Source organism: Trichoderma evansii (genome assembly GCF_050947405.1).
Source record: "Trichoderma evansii strain SZMC 28006 chromosome Unknown GGI43scaffold_5, whole genome shotgun sequence".
Taxonomy (NCBI): domain Eukaryota; kingdom Fungi; phylum Ascomycota; class Sordariomycetes; order Hypocreales; family Hypocreaceae; genus Trichoderma; species Trichoderma evansii.
The window spans coordinates 828,479-848,089 of NW_028145201.1; the positions used below are offsets into that span (position 1 = coordinate 828,479).

Consider the following 19,611-nt stretch of genomic DNA (forward strand, 5'->3'; position numbering starts at 1 on the left):
TCGACCTTTGCTAGGAGAGCTATATCTAAATCCATCTCCATTTCAAAGCCTATATTCACTATACATCCAGCTTCAATAAGAAACATGTCGTCAGCATCGAGACAGACTATTATAAATACTAAAGAAGCTGCTGCTGGTGAGCATTTGTGGCCTCTTTCAGCATCTGTCCTATGCTAACCCACCATATATAGCTCAAGCGCCTTATGTAAGCTTTTACAATCTCTAACATATCCAAGATATACAAGTTATAAGACAGCTCATTCTTTCCCTTAGTCTCAAGCAATCAAAACTCCATTCGCCATCTATTGTGCTGGCCAAATCCACCTCACCCCCGAAGGTGTCTTAATTGGTGGTTCTATTACTGAAAAGACGAGAAAATGCTGCGAAAATATCGAAGCCATTTTGAAAGCGGCAGATTCTTCGCTCTCTAACGTTGTTAAAACCACCATTTTCTTATCTGATGTTAGCTACTTTGGGGTGAGCTATACTAGAAAACCTTGTTCTATTTTGGTCGCTAATTTTTGTAGGAAATGAATGCTGAATATGAAAGGTGGTTTTCTCATAAACCTGCACGTAGCTGCGTTGTAGTTAAGGGAATTCCGTTGGGTGCTGATGTTGAGATTGAAGCAATTGCGCTGCCTTAAGTTATGATAGCAGGCATATAATTATTTACCATTTGAACAATCATGAAGTTATTCTTTAACTGTATGTATATATTGTGACAAGCGTGCAAATCCATAAAAGAACGTCTCTTAGCTATATCGCATTAACCCAGCATCCAGACTTAGTGAAGAGAAGTTTGGTAAACAAGTTGAATATATTGGTTAAACCGGTGACAATCCCCATGACCTCTTAAATACTTCACAGATGCTATACTGCTCTAAGACATTATCTGCATATTCGTTACATAGTTATTCAAAACCTAGTGATCGTCAGCGTCAGCGTCAGGTAGCTCATCGAATCCCAAGGCAGCAAGTTGCTTTTTATATCGCTGCTGAGATCTCATTTCCTACTGGCGGTTAGCAAAAGCAAAGATGAGGGAGATTATCGAAGACAAACTTCTTCAACAGTGCCCTTGATCAGGTAGCGTGTTACTTTTACTTCGCTTTTCTGTCCAAGTCGAATAGCGCGCGCGATAGCCTGGCTCTCTACGCCGGGATTCCACTGCAATTCTACAATGAAAATGCGATTGGCACAGGTAAGGTTGAGTCTAATAACTGATAAGTGTCATATAATCACAATGGAATCAGATGTGCTTTTGACGTACCCAAATCCTCCAGTTCCAGTCGTCATAATGAGCACTCGCTTTTCATCATCGTTTGCGAATTGGTCTAGTTTGGCTTGCCGTTGTGAAAGAGAACAGCTACCGTCAATACAGAGATATTTAATCCCAGCTTCTTCTAAGTAGCGGGATAGTAGTTTAAGCGTTCTGGTCCAACATGAGAATATAATGCTATACTTGTTAGAATCGTAAATTTTGTGGCTCTGCGCATAGGAAAGTTTACCTTTTTGTCTCGTTTAAGTCTTTCTCAACATCCTCAATCAGCGCCTTCATCTTTGTTGAGTGGCCTTCTCTGTGGAAGTAATGATCATCATTGTTTCCAAGCTTGTCTTTGGCAGGCCAATCAGGAACGTCTTCGCTATTTGCCGATGCATTGTTTCCCATCATATCGGACCCAAGGGTTAACAGACATACAGGACACCCGGCAAGACTGCCTGATTGCTCGATGCATTCAGAGCATAACACATGATTACATCGCTTATTGTAGTCGCTACGCAGCCAGCTGGAACCCAAAATTGGCATAGGCGACTGGCAGCCTGAGCAGCTGATTTCACTATTTTGACCGAGGGCAGAAATGGCAGCTTCTCGTTCATCCTGATAGCTGCGGCGACGCCAAGAGAATGGTTGCTGATATGTACCGTGATTGCATAAGAGGCGCATTTGCAAGTTCATCTGAAAGAGCCCAAAGTGAGAGCTTTTATCGACTTCACCGACACGATGGCAGATCATGCGCATCAAGATCTTCTTGGTATTCTCGTATTGCTCGCGCTCTTCAGGAGTAAATTCTAGTTCACGAAAACAGGATCGCATCTCTGGTAGTTTAATCACGTCCTTTGTGCGCCTCAAACAGAGAGCTTCAATAAGCATAACAAGGCGGTCTTTAATAGCAATAGTTGTAGAGTCATCGGTGCTCTGTTCAAATGGAACTTCAATCCATTTGCGAAATACTGACGCCTTGGAGAAAGGATCAGCGCGGATGAAAGCAAAAAGCGTGCCAATATCCGCAAGTCTATTTTGAATGGGCGTTCCTGTAAGACACCACCGCGAGTTGGCGTGAAGCTCGTCGCAAGACCGGTAGAATAAAGTGGCTCGGCGTCTTATTATGTGCGCTGAGGAGTGAGTATTCTCCTGAAACATGGCATGGGATATAGGAAACTCACCTTCATCCAAAACGATTCTATACCAGTCAATACAATGGAGTAGAGATTTTGCTGACTTGTTCTGAAACTCAGCCTTGAGAGTGCTGTAGGTAGTCACAACAATGTCTGAGTCCAAGACATCGCTGAGCTTGGTGGGTCTGTCAGAGCCGTGGTATTTAATTTTCTTGACCCCCTTTTTTAGGTGTCTGTAGTATGACAAGTCAATATATATATTGCCGTAAGTGGAAATTGCCTTACGTCTTGATTTCATTTATCCAATTGTATACTAGAACTGTTTCTTTAAGTAAGCCAAAAGACCTATACTTGATTGGAGAGAGGAGGTTAACGAACGTGCAGACGGAACAATCACAAGAGTAGATCGTGATCGTTGAACTTCTTCTCCACCAGCTGTGCTATTTTGTTGCTGCTCAGCCCATGATTTGCCATCATCCAGCGTCTTCATTATAAGAGCCAGGATGGACAGGGATTTGCCCATGCCCATCTCATCAGCTAGGATGCCTCCTCCTCTTTCATCTGGTTGTATACCATTTTTAATCCTCCTTTTGGTAATTCTGTGGTGATATCTGATATTTCAAGTTAGCCACTGGTAGTATGATATGTGGAATGCATGGCTACTGTACTCCTCGGTTCCATCATCCAGTATTTTCGTCTCCCAAAGTCTATATTTATCCGTTATATGGCCAGACTCTCTTTCTAGCATGAAACCAAGAGCTTCTTCTTGATGTCTAACGGTCATAGGTTAGCAACTGTTGATACTGGCAGGGAGAAATATTCACTTGAGTAACTCTTGGGTGACCCTATCTCCACCATCCACCCTGTCTAGATCTCGGGTACGATCGAGAGACTTGTATACTTCCTCAACCATCTTTTGTAACCGTTCTTCTCGTTCTTGCTTACCCGTACGACGCTCGTTACGAGTTTGGCTTACTGGCTGCTTACACTGTATTGGAACACCACTGATCTCGAGACGTAGGAAGTGGGGGTTATCGTATGTTATACCACCCTTCATATGAGCTGATTTCTGTAGCCACAGTTTGCCGTGGGATAGCGTGTTGCCGACTTCCTTTGCGGCGCCCTGCGGTCCATACAGGTTGATGTCAACTTTCGCAATAGCCTCAGATGCCTTGTTCGCTCGTCCTATTATATCTTTAAGACTGGATGCTTGTCCGATGGGCTCAAACTTGACATTTGGCATAGCTAAGAGCGATGCAAGCGTTCTGCCAACAGCAGAACGCAGGTAACCGAATTCCCCACCTTCATCGTCATCATCGGCGTCGTGGAATGATAGCACTATATGATCTTCTTTTTTCTTGATCTTAAACCGTTCATACATGGTCTCCCTTTTGCCGAGTCTAGAGTGGATGGCTTGCATTTCGCCAATCAATTTTACGTCGACATTATGTAACTGATATACCTTAGGTTGGCAACTGCTGAGGCGGGAATAACACACTTACTCACCATCCCGTAGCATATTTCATCCTGGTCATTCAACATAATTATGTCATCTGATCGTGATTGGCTTGAATCTGGACTCAAAGATGATAACTGCGACGTCTCTTGAGAGGAAAATTGTGCTGATCCCGGGTAATCGGTGTCAGATAGGACAATTTCATTTCCCCATTCCAGAAGCGCCCCGTCTACGCTGTAGGAGTGTTCATTGATATATGTATTCGACGTTGATATCTGTTCGCCAGTCGGATCAAGGAGCATGCCGTCGAATAAATCTTCCATAGAATTCATTGGCTGCAAAATAGGAATATCGCTGAATTTATTTAGTAACCCCCATTTAGAGTACGGCATTTTACTATCACCATATCTAAGTGGATTGATGTAGCTCGGTCCGTGGTATTGACTCTGTCGAGGTATGTCATGCATACTGTCGTAATCCTGCCATATTGCTTGCTCATAAGGCTGCGGCATAGTCGCGCTAGGCGCTATATCATTGCCGGTATATAGACGCTCATCTTCATTTAACTCTCTGATAGGATCAAATCGTCGCTTCAATGGGTTAGACATGGCGGCTATTCAGTGGCACCTATTGATAGCGCAAATCTCAGTTGCCGAAACGGCACCTCTTCTTTTTAAACCCATTTTGTCACTCAAAGAATTTGGGACTACTTATGGTACCGGTTCCCAGCCGTCTGGATTGTTCAATTTTTGTCTCGTCGGGCTGCTACGAGGTGGATCCTTGGCGAACGAGGCAGAGACTGTTTTTCACCGAAACTGAGGCTGAAAGCCTCTGTGTGTTGGTTGGTGGTGGCGGAGCCCCTGGTAAGGCAACCAGGCTGTATGCAAATACATATTTGATGTTATTCGCGTGCCGGCTCGGTTGACGAATCAGCTATAAGTGGCTTGGATCCTTTAAGAGGCTTAGGCACCTGCGGCCTAGACTATATTATTGCAGGCACTAATGCATGCGCATAGGCCTATCACAACTTATTCAATGTTGGGAGCCAGAAAGCCCTGTGCTGTAAGGCAGGTTTTTGTTTAATTGCCTTGAGTCGCTGCCAACAACGCACGAGTCATGTGTAAATGCATTTGTTACGTGTAAATGTGTTTGTTACCCGATCTATTAGTTGGGTTTTCATTTAAGATGTCACCTTCCGAAAACAAGCTTGCGTGTGGCAGCTTCTTATGTTATATGTTCCGATACATGTAGATGCGAACTCTCAGAGAAGCCCGTTTCGTTGGAACACAACCAGAAGATAGCACAGCTATGCTTTTCTTCTACATCTGACGTCATATATATATCGAAAACTATTCCCAGCATACTTTTTTTTTTTGAAATTGGCCATGGATCGTCAAAATGGACGAAGGCGCCAGCGTCCTGTGCCTGAGATAAATGGCCAGTCACTGGCTAGGAGAGTTCGGAGACGTACCATAGACAATCCATGCAACTTGTGCAAGCTGATATTTTCTCGCGAAGGTCTGCAATGTTTGAATTCAGTAAATGGCCTACGCCACCACACTCGAGCTAGCTGTGTCGCCTCTCGAGATAAGGGTTGCAAAATCTGCGAATTCATCTTCCTGGCCGTCTGCAAAGACCATGACCAAGATTGGGATGACAATGATCATCTTTTATTCCGCAACCTCCCCCAAGAAAGATCAACCAATATCCCAGGCATCTACGGCCTTCAATGCACATTCGAAGGCGGGCTTATCGACTGCATAATCACCATCGATACTTTTGCTAAAGAAGGTCAGCATTCTCCCAGTCATCAGTAAAGCATTCAATTAACTGACAGCTTTTAGACAATCCTATGGGGAGAATTGTACAACGAAGGCCTTTAAGTAGAGATGTGAAGAGTGCCAACGTTTTTTCGGCGGCAAAGTCTTTGCTAGAAAAATGTATGGATCCTACAAAGCCGCACAAGCATTGCAAGTATTCGCGAGACACCGTACTTCCATCCCGAGTTCTTGATGTTGGGATTTCTGGAGACCCTCAACCAACACTTAAACTGAAAGTCAACGAGACAGAGACTCATGGGTCTTATCTAGCTTTGAGTTATTGTTGGGGGCCACCTCCTGCATCTACTTCGCATATGCAGCCACTTCACCTACGACTTAAGAATCTTAAAACTTTGATAGCTGGCATCGATTTTAAGAATCTTCAACAGTCTATACAAGACGCTGTAGTTGTCTCTCGCAAACTTGGCTATCGCTACCTTTGGGTCGACGCGCTTTGTATTATCCAAAATTGCGACATCGACAAAGGACGAGAAATCTCTCGTATGTCATCAATCTACAAAAATGCTACAGCAACCATAGCGGCATCTTCCTCCAAGAGTGCGTCGGACGGATTTCTTTCTCAAGGGGCACAGCCCTACTGTCCTGAATTCGAATTCCAGATCCCAATGTCAGATAATAGGATGGGCACTGTATATATGTCTGCAGAACCGTACGAACCAGAACATCATTTAGACACAAGAGGCTGGACGTTGCAGGAGTTTATGTTATCGTCAAGGATACTTTTTTTCTCCGATTATGAGCTTTTATGGCAGTGCAAAGAAATCGATCTAAGGAGCGTTTCTGGGAGAGGGCTCGAGTATACACAACCGCTAGAAGCTCTTCCATGGACAGTATTTGATGATGACGCAGAGCCTTATTTTGGAAGCGACGATACTGAAAAGATCTACCTTTGGAAGACAGTTATTCAACAGTATACTGAGCGTAATCTCAAAGAGCCAAATGACAAACTCAATGCCATTATGGGCATAACTTGTGAGCTGGAAACGCTATGGCGACATGAATGCATTTACGGACTGTGGAAAAAGTGGTTTATAGAGCTCTTAGCCTGGTATAAGCCTTACAGTGAGAGAGAAGAGAAGCGACATATTGAACGGGCACCCAGTTGGTCTTGGGCGTCTATGAATGGTGTGGTTAAATATAAAGGATCTATTTCAACCGAGGACGCGAAGATCATATCATTAACGGTGTCCGCTGTGGAAATGACATGCCGCATTCTTAACGCAGACGATATAGAGAGCAGCGATGTTTTCACCATACATGAAGAGCCGGACCTCGTTGACGCGGCCACAGAGATTGGTCAAAATGAATCACCAATTGAAATGGCACAATACTTGTTGTTAGGTAGGTTCAAGTTGGATGGAGGTCTTGAGCATGGCATAGGTTTGCTTGTAGTAGAAGTCGGCACCGGACTGTATAGAAGAATTGGATTAGTCACATTCAGAGATATGAAGTTGTGGAACAATGCTGAGAGGCGGGTTGTCATCTTAGAGGGCAGAATTGAACGGCAAAACAAAGAGCTCGATAGCAATACATAGTCTCAGAATATGCATAAAAAATTATAACTTTCATTATTTCCCCTGCTTCCTCGAATGTATCTTCCAATGCCTTTGACAATCGTTCAATCTCGCAAATGCCTTAGTGCAACCCTCATATGTGCACTTATATGGCCGCTCACCAAAGTGACTTCTTTCGTGACCCTGCTGTGTGATTTTTCGTGTGAACTGCTTGCCGCAAAGGCTGCATTTGAACTCAGTTGGCCCACCCTTGGGTCGCAAAGCCTCAAAAATTGATGGCCCTTCACCTAAATGTGGGTGATATTGTCGCACATGCCTTTCCCAGTCTTTCTTGTTGGAGAACCCAAGAGGTGCCAGATTGCATTGTGCTGGACATTGGTAGGGCCTATCGTGGCGACTTTTGTGAGCTTCGCGATCATCTTTCTTTTCGTAGCCTATGTAAAAGAATTTACATAGCACGCGGCTGCACTTGAACAGATTAGAGCTGTAATAGTCCGCTATAGTATCGTTGAGGTAAGCTTGTGAGTCAGGTGTGAAAGTTTCTAGAGTTTTTCTATTCCGCAGTAGAGCTGCTTCTATCCGAAGTATGCCGACCGTGTTTCGGATATCATATGTATTTTTTTGATGCGTATAAATGTGATTCCACAAAAAATAGAGATTATCGTAAAATGGGAGACCTGAGTACTCTTTTAATTCGGCAGGTAAATCTCTCGTGATATCCGAGTGTATCTCTGCAGTGAGATCTTCGCGATGTATGTCGATAAAGTTCTGTAAAGCAGAACCAAAGCTCTCTACATGCTGGGCGCTGTGGATGTTGCCGCAGAAGAGAACTTTGCATGCCTTTATTACAGTATCGACATGACTATGCCACTGAGAACAGGCATAATCCTGAAAAGCGAACCATCCATGCTTTACTTTGTTTCTGTGCCTCTCTTCATTTTGATCCATGTTAGAAGTAGTTAGAAGAGATAAGTATCTAAGACAAAGTACAGTAAGTTGACACTGAGTTTCTTCTGCATTTATATGTGCATTATTAACAATATAGCTATTTGTTGTCAGACTCGAAGCAAAGGATTAGTGAAAAATAAAATTTCTGACGTACCGTCGTGCCGTAGAGTGAACAATTCGAATGTGCCCGCCATCTAAAATATGGACTAATGATCCCAAGTATTTTTCGGCCGCTTGTCGTAACATATTTTTGTCAAAATCTACTTTTTGCTTTTCTGGCTCATATGATAGAATTGACTGCATTTCGTTCCACCTGAGGGGTCGCTTTGCGCAAACCAGCCAGCCGAGAAGAAGCTTAGCCATCTTCCAATGCTCTTCACCCTCTGCAAGTTGTAACAATTCGTCTTTCACAGCTCCCAAAAGTTTTTCGTAGCTAGCACCAGTGGTTAGTGAATGCTACATCATCGATTATCAACTGTACTTTTGCGTAAACATACATTTGTCCAAGCTTTCAGGCAGCATCTCTCCTTTAGCCTTCTGCAGAAGCCTATCTTTTGTTGGTTGCTGCAAAAGATACTCAATAGCCAAATGCGCATAAAGAAACATTTCTACCATAGTCATTAGCATAACCCATTGTAGTTAATTATGCTGATATTCTGTCATCAAATAAGGGCCTACCTTCGCTTCGACCGCAAACAATGCTAATAATTTGGTCTTTGTCGGCTTCAGAAAGATTAAAACCGCTCTTCGTACCGCGTTCCTCTGAGAATTCCGGAATTCTCGCCTTCACATAGGCCCTTATATCCTCCGCGTTGTCGGTCGACTTCAGTTGTATACGGCCATCCTCTTCTGGCATAGAATGGTCTTTTTCCAGTTCTTTTATCATTTGGCTCATGAATAATATCCTTAGCTGACCTTGCTTAATATCATTATCACATTTAGAAACTTGTTTCATGAAGAAATTTGCTATTTTGCGCATTTCTTCAGGTGTTTCACACTCATCAAGCCCATCAATCACGACGTATTGCCTGGAATTGTATTCAAAGAATGCCTCAATGAGAGCTTGAGCAACGTCAACATGCGCCAAACTGGTGCTTCCACCGGACTCTGCTTTGTCCGCACAGTAGGGTAAAAGATACTCGTTGGTATTAACCATCTGATAGAGAATACCTTTTAGAACCCCAAGATAAGTGCGGTGATCAGCGTCTGCTTCCTGGCAATAGAAGTAATATAGCTTGCTTTTTGGGTCATTAGCTTCACTTTTTATTCGTGAATGTAATTCATCGATCAGAATTGAAGCCAAAATAGTTTTACCTAGGAATAATTAGCGAATAATCCTCTCTGGACTTAGGGTCTTCATTACCGTATCCTCTACTGCCGTGAAGCCAAATGGCAGACTCTGGAGGAAGGTCTTCTTTCATCCAATCGGTGATTTCACTATATTTCTTAAACAGCCAGCGACCAGTATCGGGGCATATTCTTGTATCTTGAAATTTTTTGTGCAGGGAATACGTCTCTTTCGAAGCTGAAATCCATTCCAATACTTTTGTTTTCAACTTTTCTTTCTCTAATTTCTCTTTCTCGTTAAAATCACTTTCATGCCTTTTCACACTGCTGTTATAATCACCCAGACTTTTTTGGGGATTCCGAAAAGGTGATCCATGTTCTTGTATGAATTGCCCATGTCTTTCCAACGATTCTTCCAGATGTTTGATCGTATTATTCAATGCTTTCCAAGTGGGTTTATATAGTTTTTGGTATACTGGAGATGAGATATTAGTATGCGTCGCATTTCTAGAGCAATAAAATCAATCTTACGAGTAGACCGAAGCGAAAACAGCTTGTATGAATTTTGATGAAAAGTCGAAACATCGCGATAGATGTGTAGCAACAATGATTCGCTCAATTTGAATCCACTAAAAAAGTGTACATATTCATATACAGGAGGTATTTTTTCTCCTAATTTCTCGTACGCATCAAGTAAGTTGTCAATTTCTCGGTCGGAAAGATTTGTTGTCTGGTACAAAATATCAGCTATGCTCGTTATTTCTAGGCCCAGAAGCCAAAGGACCTATACCTTTAAGAGGAATCGGATTGAGCCCCAAACACATGCCATGCTATCTAAGGCCTCCTCAAATTTGATGGCAACCAATACTTTTTCTAGATTTATCATGCCCGTAAGAAAAGGCTCTATCCTCTTCATATTTATCATTGTTTTGGTTAATTCACGTTGCGATTGGATATCATTGACATCTTGTAGGACATCATCGTAGCTACTGGATTCAAATGCATCCTTGTCCTGGGGCCGTAGAGCTTTTCGGAACTCTGTGGCAACCATAAGCAACTCATTCGTACTCATATTGCAATCGCATTTGCTACTATATCACTTGTTCAAAAAAAAAAAAAAGAAAAGAAAAGAAATTTTTTTTTTTTAAAAAAAAAACAGCGCAAAGGGCAAAAGCAAGAGAAGTAGATGAATAGGCAAGCGAATACGTTTTTCAGCTGATATGCACTATGGAGCGAGAAAGAGCTGTCAGGCGCCATATTGATTGGGCTGCGAGCCAGAATTAGGCAGAATGCGCAGCAAAGAGGCAACCACTGCTAAGGGGCGAAGGATTCAATGCATATGAAACATATTGTTGGCTGTCACATGCACTTCGCCTTGCAAATACGCTGGCGCCTCTTTATTGGATGGATGGGCAAACGCCACAATATACATACCTGTATAATACTACATAGCGATGCAACATTTGTGCCGGCTTCATTTCAAAATTGTATACAACAGTTCATTATCACTGGATCGGTCCAATGATCAACTTCTCGTATAAAACCATCACAGAGCAAAGATTTAATTGATACACAAGCGAAAACTTCGCCAAAGCCAAATCCGCTATGCACAAGAGTAGAATGCTGTGAATTATATGTACACGCACGCAATAGGTCCAAGATTACAACGCTATGAAAACAACGCCGCATCGGCTGATTGGTTAGTACATGTAGGCAGCTGGCACATGCATTATTAGCGCCTATAGCTTTCTAGGTGGCAAGGCCTCAGGCTCAGGGGTTAAAATTGCTGTGAAGCAGAATGGTTGTATGTAGAACTATATAAGTCAGCCCAGTTCCGCCAAGAGGGCACCTTCCATGGTCACAAATCTAGAAACATAGGTTACCATGATCATAATAAAACTACACATGTTCATGTTTAGCAGTATTCCAATCATTCATCATGAAAGCCTATACAAAGACCTATGAAGCAGAGGTACTACAAATGGGGCCCGGGGGAGGTTGAGCCATAGGCCTATTACTATGTATTTATAACTAGATATCCTGGAAATTATTTGCGCACTATCATCCAAGCCTATATACATGTATTTGTCGTTATTTCTAGGAGAAAGAGCTATTTTGACATCAGGGGATTTCGGTTGACAGTTGGCAAGAAATGAAGATAAATGGTGAGAAATGGTAAGCCCCGCCACTCTTCGGGATCAAACAAGTAATAAGATATAGACAGCAGAAGAGCAGCCTTAGAATGAGTATCATATGTTATGAAAATACACGATTTAAAATAATCTTCTTAAACTTGTTTGAAATCAGTATTTTAAACCGAAAGAATTGTTTTTTTAAGAACTAGCTGTCGCCTTGGCAGCTTTCGGAAATTGTTGCCAAGGATGAGAAATAGACCCATTATTTTCGCACTAGCTCTCCCCAGGCGTGATCGTTCCGAGCTCCAAGCCAGCAACGGCCCTTGATTCTCCACAGATTCTAGTTCACTCTTGCTTGTGTTTCATATGGATATGTAATTGGCGTTACTTTTTTAGCGGGTTGGTCGATTTGCTGATTCGAAATCAATATTATGGGGGTGTTTGATCACGCTAATCCAGCTAGCGAAGATACCATTCTAGCCCATGAGAAGGAAAGGCTCATAACTTGGTTGTAAATTCAGTGAACTCGAAATATCGATAGCTGATAAATCAAGATCGGTCCTTCATGAGGCGTATTCTTAATGAGAATATCTACAAGCATACGTAGTTTTCCATGCTAGTGAGACTTATAAATCCATCCTTACAGAGTTCACGATGAATATAAAAGCTCAGTTTCCTTGTGCGTTAACTCCATTGTTGAGATTAATTACATTGTGTTGCGCAGAGCCTCCAATACATCGTACTTTCAGCCCCCTTTTCAGAAAATTAGACGACAAACACATATCATAATGAGTTTCCCAAATCCCACCAGCAAATACCATGGCAACCCAACTCCATTGGTTGATCCAACGCAAAAGCATCTTTCCGTTGCAGGCAAAATTGTTTTAGTAACTGGTGGAGGTACAGCTATCGGTACAGCTACGGTTGAGGCATTTGCCAAAGCAAAAGCAGGTCACATCTTTTTAATTGGAAGAAGACTCAACCTTCTTACAGAAGTAGAAGAAAAAGTATGTTATTGAACATTGCCCAATTGCAGACAATATATCTAATATATATCATAGCTCTCGAAAATTTACTCTCAGACAAAGTTCCATGCCATTCAAACTGATATTACTAAGGAGAATGAAGTTAAAAGCCTCTTCCAAGAGATCAACAAAGTCGGCTTTCTTGACATCCTAGTGGCCAACGCCGGTTACTTGCCAGAGCCGGGGACAATTGCTACTACAGAGACAAGCGAGTGGTGGAAGGGTCATGAGATCAACGTCTTGGGAACTTATCTCCTCGGAAAATACTTCATCAACCAGTCCCAAGCCCCAAGAGGGAGGCCTGTATTTGTCGGCGTAAACACTGGCGCGACCCATTTGGGTCCGGCTGCAGGTCCCATGAGCGGTTATTTGACCTCCAAGATTGCGACGGCTTCGGTAGTAGAATTCCTTCAGGCTGAAAATCCCAACATCAAAGCCTTTAATGTTAGTCCCGGCATGGTAAAGAGCGACATGAGCGTCAAGGCCAGCGTCAAGGCCAACGTCAAAGAATTTCCAGCAACGGATTCACCAGAGTTGATGGCGAACTTTGCCGTCTGGCTTGCTGGTCCTGATTCAGATTTCCTCAATGGACGCTTCCTCTGGGCCAACTGGGATGTGGAAGAATTGGTTGCCGCAAAAGATAAAATCGCAGCCAATCCAGAGCAACTGCGTATAATTTTTGGAGGCTGGCAGGAGAACTATGCCAAATTGAAGTAGAATAAACATTATAGTGTACATTCATGGCACAGATATTGTTTTATCATAACTATTATACTGCAATCTTATCCTCACCTAAACATCCTATACTATCATCGAGGAATAGAATTACCGACTTTTGAAACCTATTTAGGGCTTGTTTGTACCGCTGAAACCTATACATAGAATTGCCAGAATATCAGTTTTTTTTATACCCAAACCTGCCATGCGGCATATGAGCCTATGACAAGGCTTGAATGCAACACCGACGCACGCCCTGTATCGGAAAAACGTATCCTAAATGCAAAATTTAATTGGCGAATACGGATCACAACTTATAGCTGTATAAATGCTTTATACACGGTTCAAGTCCCAGATTTATGCGCGTCTTGTTTGGGCAGCAAATAAAAACAATCGTCGGAGCTCTCGTCGCCCTACCGTTTGCATCTTCTTTTAAACCTGCAACAAATATTCCTTCTACAGTCCGCTTGCCCAGAAGCCGACGATAAATATTGATACAGAATACTAGCCATGGCACCCCTATTTTTGACTGGAATAATGGCTCCCAGAATTTTCCCTTGTTGGATTCTTTCATTGAGTGGCTATCTCGGCCTGGTGAGTGCTAATATTCCATGGTCTAACATTTTGATAATAGAGTAAAATTAGCAGATGTCTTTGCCGTCGTCATGGCCTAGGCCATCACATTTACTGCCGTTTGCACACTAATACTCTGCTTGGGCTTTGGACCTGTTGGGATCGGGGCAGGTAGGTGGTCGTCTCTCATAAAAATAGTATCCAAGGAGTGCGGTGTAGAGTCGGCTAATTAGACATTAGGGAACTACTGCTGCCGTGTTTCAATCATACATGTATGGAGCCTTCGCCCCAGCAGGTGGCATTTTCACGACTTTGACGAGCATGGCCATGTTAGGCACAATGATGCCTCCGGTGGCTATTCTTGCTGCGGTAATCGCCACAGGCGTGGCTATACTCGTATGGGCTTGGGGCATCGGCAGATGATTCCATGGCTGCAGGGATTAGGAATCTCACAACGCGACTGGCTTTTAGCCTCTATGAGATTCACTCGCTACAGTGTCTCTCTCCAAATTCATTACTTTCCGCGGCGGATGTGTCAAGGTCTTGAACGGCAGTCTTATGAGGCTACAATATTGGCATTATTGGAGCTCCATGATTACACAAGGGGTATTTAATACATGTATCTTGTGTACTAAACAGGCTCAATGGTATTACTGCTTGTATTGTTTCGTTACCTAGCCAAAGAATATCCACGCTGTTTTCGCACACCGTCGTATTTCCAAGTATGTCCCCCAGAGGACTCATCTAAACAGCCACTTCATAGAGTACCATTATTTTGTAGTGAATATGGATGCGAAACTTATTGGTTTAACTTGCTAGCTCCATCAAAGAGCTGGAAGGAGTTGAGTGCTAAAAGTTGATCTACAGATTTCCCCATGTCCTAATGGCAGCCTTAATAGGCCAAATATTGAGAAATAAATGTAGGTTATCTTAGCAATGGTACACATCACTATAGAGAGCTTAAAACTCTAATATATGCCAAGGAGAGAATAATATTCCCGATCGCTTGATAGTCCCAGCAATTACCATACTCGGATACCATGACGGGGTAATATACTCACCGATTGTTACCTACAAACGACCGCCCGCCGCTAAGTTCACCGGTAAGCCTATTCGCGGAAGTAGTAGTATTCGAAATAGTCCCGAGTTCCGGTATTAACAGGGCATATGGGACTACTTACTACGTCGCGGGCGCTGCCGTGGGGCCGTCAGCATTCAAGCATAGCGGTCATTACTGAACTAGTGCGTAATGTGGCTAGAAATAGACTCTACGATTTACTTGAAGTATCCGTCCTCTAACTACAGGATATATGGATATAGGCTGTTATAGGCTCTTTTGTATGACATAGAGGGTGGGCGATCCCTACACTAAATAGGAAAGTTCGAAAATAGTAATAGGTACATGTAAGTAGAGCATCTTCTTCTCGCCAAGAAAAAAAAATGACCATCAGTTGTTCTATTTTGCTCTATCAAGAATCAACAGCATACACATAGCTTCCTGGCAAATTTCCTGACGAATTCGATCACAATGAAGGCGCAGGCAACGGCGGCGCTGGCTGCTGGGCTTTTTGCGTATACCACAGCCGCACAATCTACGGTGGCCCTGGGCGAGTTAACTTTTGCAGCTCCCCAGTGCGCGGACGGCGGCTTTGGTGTTAATGCTGCGGACTGCAACACGGCAGTCTCACAGCTGCTGGCCGGAAACTGCTCTGGGGGAGTATGCAGTATCCCAGCAGCAGCTCCCAACGCCGCAGAGTCAACTATTTCCCAGCTGGTGGGACAATGCGAGGTGATTATCGGCGCTTTTGCTAATGGAGATGCCGTCACATTCAACCAAGATTCTGTGAAGAGCGCATTCCCAACTTTCATCACTAAATGTTTTGGTCATACTAGAGGTTTTGGCAACCCAATCCAGCTCACTACACACGGAGTCATTCGTCTTGTATTCTTTAACGGCGTCCAGGGCGGTGGCGGTTAATAAGGTGGTGGGGAAGAGATAAATAAGTTCGCCAAGTATCACACCAGAATTGATAGAATATATTTTACATCACAGGCAAAGGTTTAAAATGATACAAGCCTATTATGGGCCATCAACGCATTATATGGAAGCAGCGCATGATCCTAGTGCTGTTATCCACACATACGGTGAAAATTAACTTCTGTGGCTAGATTTATTATTGATCTTCCATAAACCGTATTTTAAATATGGACCATAGAAAATGATAAGAATATGCAACGTCTGATATTCATCGCATCTACAAAATTATAAAAAAAGATATTGAGAAGCCTATATTTATTTACTTTACCTACAAGTGCGAGTAAGAGAAGCTAGTTCGACTGATTGAGATAGGGTAGGAGCGTTTATAATTCGCAATTTTTATATTATAAACAAAAAAAAAAAAAAAATTCATTCTTAATGAAAGTATACTACTTAGTTTTAGAATGTTAAAGCAAACTATGAGGTGCAATTATATAAGTTCATTCTCACTCAAAAGCCACAATAAAAATTTAACGATACAAAGAAATAACACAGCTAAACACAGCTAAACACAATCGGTCAACTTAACCCTTAGTTATCCATCAATTCATAATCTACCTATTCCGTACGCCATTAACTGATAATCAGTCCTCATCAATCTTGGGTCCACCTAGGGCAACATACGCCCCAGTGGCTGTATTCATAGCCGAATTCAACCAACTGTCCAGACGCCATATCATGCCGTCTTTGGTCAAGTCTGAATGACTCACACGGAGACGCAAGTTGCGACCGCACTCAAAGTCAAGCCCACTGATGGCCATCATAACCGCAGGTGCTGCCTCAAACTTGGCCTGGCTAAAATCAATCTGGCCAGCATTCTCGGGGCCCGGGATGTCGTCGGTGCAGAAAGTACCGGCCGTAATGCCCTCTTTGCTTGCGGGAATAGCCACCCAAGTCACGGTTGCATCACGTAGGTCGGTGTCGGCCGCGGCCTCAACGTGGAGCTGGAACTTGAATCGACTGGCATTGGTGACATATGTCTTGACACGCCATGCAGCATCCTTGCCGAGACTGAGGCCAGAGAACCATGCCACAACGATAGGAGCTTCTCCTGCCTCGAAGCGGGTATCAAATTTGACAGTCGTGGAAGTCTTGCTTTGGGCAGGTTGTCCTTTATCGCTCCATGTGGACGCCAGGTTCCACTGACCCGTCTTGATTTCGGACTCAGAGGCCGATGCCTCAAGCCAAGAGCAGGCAGCCGAGAGGACATTGGAGCCGGATTTAGGTGATATAGTCACAGTAAAGTGATCGTCAGATACATCTTCAGCTGTAGCCATTACCGAAATGTCTGTGTTAAAGTCTAGGTCAAGCCAGCTTAGGCCAACAGCGACACGAGGCGGCTCAGCATAGGCGGGCTCAAAGGCTACATCGTTGCTAACAGGTTCGGTGCTGGTGGCATCAAGAGCTGTGTTGATAATGTATCAGCAGTGTTCTCACTGGTCTTGGGAGGAAGACGTACGAATATAGCTAAAGTGGCCAATATCACTGGACCATGGGGGATAGTTGTTGGTAATCCAATCTTTGTCACGGGCAGATAGAGTAGTGTTATTCTTGGTGCCACTGGCACCGCTGTTCTTGAACCAGCGAGGAGGATACTGATACAACATGATGGAGTCAGGATCATACGCGCTGGCATTAACCTCACTGCTCTCAATACGTTTGATGACGTTATGATTAATAGTGGCAATCGACCAGCTGTTTGGTGGTCCGCTGAGCTCCTCATAAATGAGCTGCTTGTTCCATTCAAAACTTGCGAGTGGCGACTCTGCCAACCGAAATTAGTTTCTTAATGCTGTTGATACGGAATTGTTACGTACGGTGCTCGTGTTCACAGCCGAGTACGTGGCCAAATTCATGAAGCACTTTGCGGCGAATAAACTCTTCGGATTGGCCAAGCCTTATATCAAGGTTCATGGTTCGCTTCGACTGATCCTTTTCTGTCAGAGCATCTGTGCCCACCCGCGAGCTCGAGCCCGCACCTTGCTTGAAATCAATGCGGATATCTGCCTTTGGAGCATTCATAGGCAGCCTAAGATATGATATTAGCCGGTTTGCATCTCTCAGGCAGAGATTAGGAATATATACCACTCAAACTTGAGGTTTGCATACACGAGCCACCGATTGGCGTACTGCTTGACCTTTGCATGAAGTTCTGGTTCACCGGAAAGGAACTTGATCTTCAAGGTACGACCACGCTGCCAATTCTTCTTGACATTGACGGCGAGGTAGGACATGCCATCATCTTCAACAGACGGATCAGTCATCTCCGGAAGAGCCCGAGTGGAACCGAGAGCATTCTCTGGATTCTCATTCAGAGCAATACGAAGAGACTCGATTTCCGTCTCTGGGGGATTTCGAATTTCGAAACATTGAAAGTACTCATCAGCAGCATCTTCTTGAGAAGACATGATGAATAATGGATAGTGAAAAAGCTAAAGAGTATAAAGATGTGATGGGTTCGGTATAGTATGCGATGAATTGTTCATGCCAGGCCATGGGGAGCCAGATGAGCTGCATTAAAAAGACTTTTAATGTTCGCCTCGGCCTCCAACATTCTCAAAATCACGCAGTCACTCGTCGTCTAACCATAGGCACTGAATTTGAACAAACTATCGATTCTATCTAGTGATAACTCACATTTGTCTATTGCCTCAGCTGTGACCTAGATAGCCCAGCTTGACCGGAAACAGGCAGTTTAGACTGCAAGCACCCTGTTCCTGGGTGGCACCAACGAACTGTTGGCGTGCCGAGAATTAAGCCTCAGCGCATAACGTAATTCAATCAAGTCCCAAAATCGACCCCCGTAAAGAAGCATCGGACTAGCATCTCAGCTTCAACCCTTCAAGTCAACCAAATGCCGTGTGATGCGGTACTAGTGTAAATATTGACAGCCAGCCACGAAACGGGTAGTTAACGGGCTGTGGAGTTCATGTCTTCACAGCCAATGAAATGAGCCAAAGCGGCTTGCATCCCAGGAACGCCCGCATCACTCTAACGTCTTTTTAGCGGGGGCGCGGCACGGCACGGCCTGAGTCCGCCTAAAACGGATATCATACGGTAAATGAAAGAGGATAGTCAATGTTCTAACTGTTTCTCTACACCCAGGATCAATATCATATTGTAAAGTATTGGCATGTAACTGCCGTCTCTCCGTTCTTTAGCTTCGATCCTGTCCGTTTTGAAACTCAATATTTTACAAATTACGGTCCAATTATTTTCTAACCGAGCAGCATAAGAAGGGATTCAGTGATAGTCGTCACCTACAAGTAGTCAAGAGCGATTTGTGATTCCTGTGATATTGGCAATAGTCCAAGATTAAGTTTTAACCGAGCAACCTGAAAAGCGATTCAGTAGTAATTATTTAAAAATAGGCGAGAGTGATTTGTGATTCCTGTGATATTGTCAATAGTCCAAGATTATGACTGCTCAGCTGTTCGGCAGGTCCGTGATATGAATGACCTTAGACCTTATTTTGGAAACAAGGCCTTTGTGATTCAGTAAATCTAGTACATTTCATTATCCCGGAGAAATTGGTTCAACATGCCTCGACCTTGGTCTCACGGCATATAAATATTCTGCCAAATCCATCAACACAAAGTTCCTCTAGCATATCATCCCAGAACAATCATTGAAAAACATATTTTTTATCTTGAAGATACCATTCGAACCATCTAAACCATCTA

The 19,611-nt window shown here is 43.4% G+C and overlaps 9 protein-coding genes across 9 annotated transcripts; 5 read left to right on the top strand and 4 right to left on the bottom strand.

Moving 5' to 3' along the window:
- Window positions 1-84: 84 nt before the first annotated feature.
- On the top strand, window positions 85-644 carry GGI43DRAFT_381827 (Endoribonuclease L-PSP/chorismate mutase-like protein; the record flags this gene model as incomplete). Its single annotated transcript, XM_083203171.1, has 4 exons — window positions 85-136; window positions 192-205; window positions 274-477; window positions 528-644. 4 exons carry the CDS (start codon window positions 85-87, stop codon window positions 642-644), a joined length of 387 nt encoding a protein of 128 aa, XP_083062680.1.
- GGI43DRAFT_311854 (SNF2 family N-terminal domain-containing protein) lies at window positions 550-4,794 on the bottom strand. Its single transcript, XM_083201709.1, has 10 exons — window positions 3,901-4,794; window positions 3,219-3,847; window positions 3,063-3,167; window positions 2,773-3,005; window positions 2,680-2,713; window positions 2,443-2,627; window positions 1,506-2,391; window positions 1,268-1,453; window positions 1,060-1,210; window positions 550-1,009 (listed from the first exon to the last, which is right to left on the bottom strand). Exons 1-10 carry the CDS (start codon window positions 4,456-4,458, stop codon window positions 923-925), a joined length of 3,054 nt encoding a protein of 1,017 aa, XP_083062681.1. The 5' UTR covers window positions 4,459-4,794; the 3' UTR covers window positions 550-922.
- Window positions 4,795-4,860: 66 nt separating this feature from the next.
- GGI43DRAFT_311948 (HET domain-containing protein) lies at window positions 4,861-7,243 on the top strand. The gene is made up of 2 exons (XM_083201710.1): window positions 4,861-5,641; window positions 5,695-7,243. Exons 1-2 carry the CDS (start codon window positions 5,236-5,238, stop codon window positions 7,224-7,226), a joined length of 1,938 nt encoding a protein of 645 aa, XP_083062682.1. The 5' UTR covers window positions 4,861-5,235; the 3' UTR covers window positions 7,227-7,243.
- Window positions 7,244-7,259: 16 nt separating this feature from the next.
- GGI43DRAFT_421611 (uncharacterized protein) lies at window positions 7,260-10,512 on the bottom strand (the record flags this gene model as incomplete). The annotated part of the gene is made up of 7 exons (XM_083207986.1): window positions 7,260-8,250; window positions 8,308-8,586; window positions 8,647-8,761; window positions 8,832-9,467; window positions 9,517-9,915; window positions 9,972-10,170; window positions 10,231-10,512. The coding sequence occupies 7 exons, from the start codon at window positions 10,510-10,512 to the stop codon at window positions 7,260-7,262; spliced, it is 2,901 nt and encodes a 966-aa protein (XP_083062683.1).
- A 796-nt stretch (window positions 10,513-11,308) lies between these two features.
- On the bottom strand, window positions 11,309-11,989 carry GGI43DRAFT_399707 (uncharacterized protein). The gene is made up of 2 exons (XM_083205373.1): window positions 11,661-11,989; window positions 11,309-11,605 (listed from the first exon to the last, which is right to left on the bottom strand). Exons 1-2 carry the CDS (start codon window positions 11,691-11,693, stop codon window positions 11,378-11,380), a joined length of 261 nt encoding a protein of 86 aa, XP_083062684.1. The 5' UTR covers window positions 11,694-11,989; the 3' UTR covers window positions 11,309-11,377.
- Window positions 11,990-12,095: 106 nt separating this feature from the next.
- On the top strand, window positions 12,096-13,555 carry GGI43DRAFT_399708 (SDR family oxidoreductase). The gene is made up of 2 exons (XM_083205374.1): window positions 12,096-12,582; window positions 12,637-13,555. The coding sequence occupies exons 1-2, from the start codon at window positions 12,364-12,366 to the stop codon at window positions 13,315-13,317; spliced, it is 900 nt and encodes a 299-aa protein (XP_083062685.1). The 5' UTR covers window positions 12,096-12,363; the 3' UTR covers window positions 13,318-13,555.
- A 92-nt stretch (window positions 13,556-13,647) lies between these two features.
- Window positions 13,648-14,860, top strand: GGI43DRAFT_399710 (uncharacterized protein). Its single transcript, XM_083205375.1, has 3 exons — window positions 13,648-13,911; window positions 13,992-14,061; window positions 14,131-14,860. The coding sequence occupies exons 1-3, from the start codon at window positions 13,828-13,830 to the stop codon at window positions 14,502-14,504; spliced, it is 528 nt and encodes a 175-aa protein (XP_083062686.1). The 5' UTR covers window positions 13,648-13,827; the 3' UTR covers window positions 14,505-14,860.
- A 339-nt stretch (window positions 14,861-15,199) lies between these two features.
- GGI43DRAFT_399713 (uncharacterized protein) lies at window positions 15,200-16,172 on the top strand. The gene is made up of 2 exons (XM_083205376.1): window positions 15,200-15,294; window positions 15,342-16,172. Exon 2 carries the CDS (start codon window positions 15,419-15,421, stop codon window positions 15,866-15,868), a length of 450 nt encoding a protein of 149 aa, XP_083062687.1. The 5' UTR covers window positions 15,200-15,294; window positions 15,342-15,418; the 3' UTR covers window positions 15,869-16,172.
- A 213-nt stretch (window positions 16,173-16,385) lies between these two features.
- On the bottom strand, window positions 16,386-18,440 carry GGI43DRAFT_432771 (metalloprotease). The gene is made up of 4 exons (XM_083209637.1): window positions 18,014-18,440; window positions 17,746-17,957; window positions 17,388-17,693; window positions 16,386-17,333 (listed from the first exon to the last, which is right to left on the bottom strand). The coding sequence occupies exons 1-4, from the start codon at window positions 18,334-18,336 to the stop codon at window positions 16,513-16,515; spliced, it is 1,662 nt and encodes a 553-aa protein (XP_083062688.1). The 5' UTR covers window positions 18,337-18,440; the 3' UTR covers window positions 16,386-16,512.
- Window positions 18,441-19,611: the final 1,171 nt, after the last annotated feature.

Excerpts from the sequence above, each read along its gene's own strand:
- GGI43DRAFT_311854 (XM_083201709.1), bottom strand. The coding sequence starts at position 4,458 with ATGTCTAACCCATTGAAGCGACGATTTGATCCTATCAGAGAGTTAAAT. Across the intron at positions 3,006-3,062 it reads CTGGATGATGGAACCGAGGA|ATATCACCACAGAATTACCA; the intron begins GTACAGTAGCCA and ends TTGAAATATCAG. Across the intron at positions 2,714-2,772 it reads TGTGATTGTTCCGTCTGCAC|TTCTAGTATACAATTGGATA; the intron begins GTTCGTTAACCT and ends TTAAAGAAACAG.
- GGI43DRAFT_311948 (XM_083201710.1), top strand. The coding sequence starts at position 5,236 with ATGGATCGTCAAAATGGACGAAGGCGCCAGCGTCCTGTGCCTGAGATA. Across the intron at positions 5,642-5,694 it reads CGATACTTTTGCTAAAGAAG|ACAATCCTATGGGGAGAATT; the intron begins GTCAGCATTCTC and ends GACAGCTTTTAG.
- GGI43DRAFT_399707 (XM_083205373.1), bottom strand. The coding sequence starts at position 11,693 with ATGATACTCATTCTAAGGCTGCTCTTCTGCTGT. Across the intron at positions 11,606-11,660 it reads TAAGGCTGCTCTTCTGCTGT|CATTTATCTTCATTTCTTGC; the intron begins CTATATCTTATT and ends ACCATTTCTCAC.
- GGI43DRAFT_399708 (XM_083205374.1), top strand. The coding sequence starts at position 12,364 with ATGAGTTTCCCAAATCCCACCAGCAAATACCATGGCAACCCAACTCCA. Across the intron at positions 12,583-12,636 it reads TTACAGAAGTAGAAGAAAAA|CTCTCGAAAATTTACTCTCA; the intron begins GTATGTTATTGA and ends TATATATCATAG.
- GGI43DRAFT_399710 (XM_083205375.1), top strand. The coding sequence starts at position 13,828 with ATGGCACCCCTATTTTTGACTGGAATAATGGCTCCCAGAATTTTCCCT. Across the intron at positions 13,912-13,991 it reads TGAGTGGCTATCTCGGCCTG|GCCATCACATTTACTGCCGT; the intron begins GTGAGTGCTAAT and ends GTCATGGCCTAG. Across the intron at positions 14,062-14,130 it reads ACCTGTTGGGATCGGGGCAG|GGAACTACTGCTGCCGTGTT; the intron begins GTAGGTGGTCGT and ends ATTAGACATTAG.
- GGI43DRAFT_399713 (XM_083205376.1), top strand. The coding sequence starts at position 15,419 with ATGAAGGCGCAGGCAACGGCGGCGCTGGCTGCTGGGCTTTTTGCGTAT.
- GGI43DRAFT_432771 (XM_083209637.1), bottom strand. The coding sequence starts at position 18,336 with ATGTCTTCTCAAGAAGATGCTGCTGATGAGTACTTTCAATGTTTCGAA. Across the intron at positions 17,958-18,013 it reads GCAAACCTCAAGTTTGAGTG|GCTGCCTATGAATGCTCCAA; the intron begins GTATATATTCCT and ends ATCATATCTTAG. Across the intron at positions 17,694-17,745 it reads CGGCTGTGAACACGAGCACC|AGTCGCCACTCGCAAGTTTT; the intron begins GTACGTAACAAT and ends TTCGGTTGGCAG.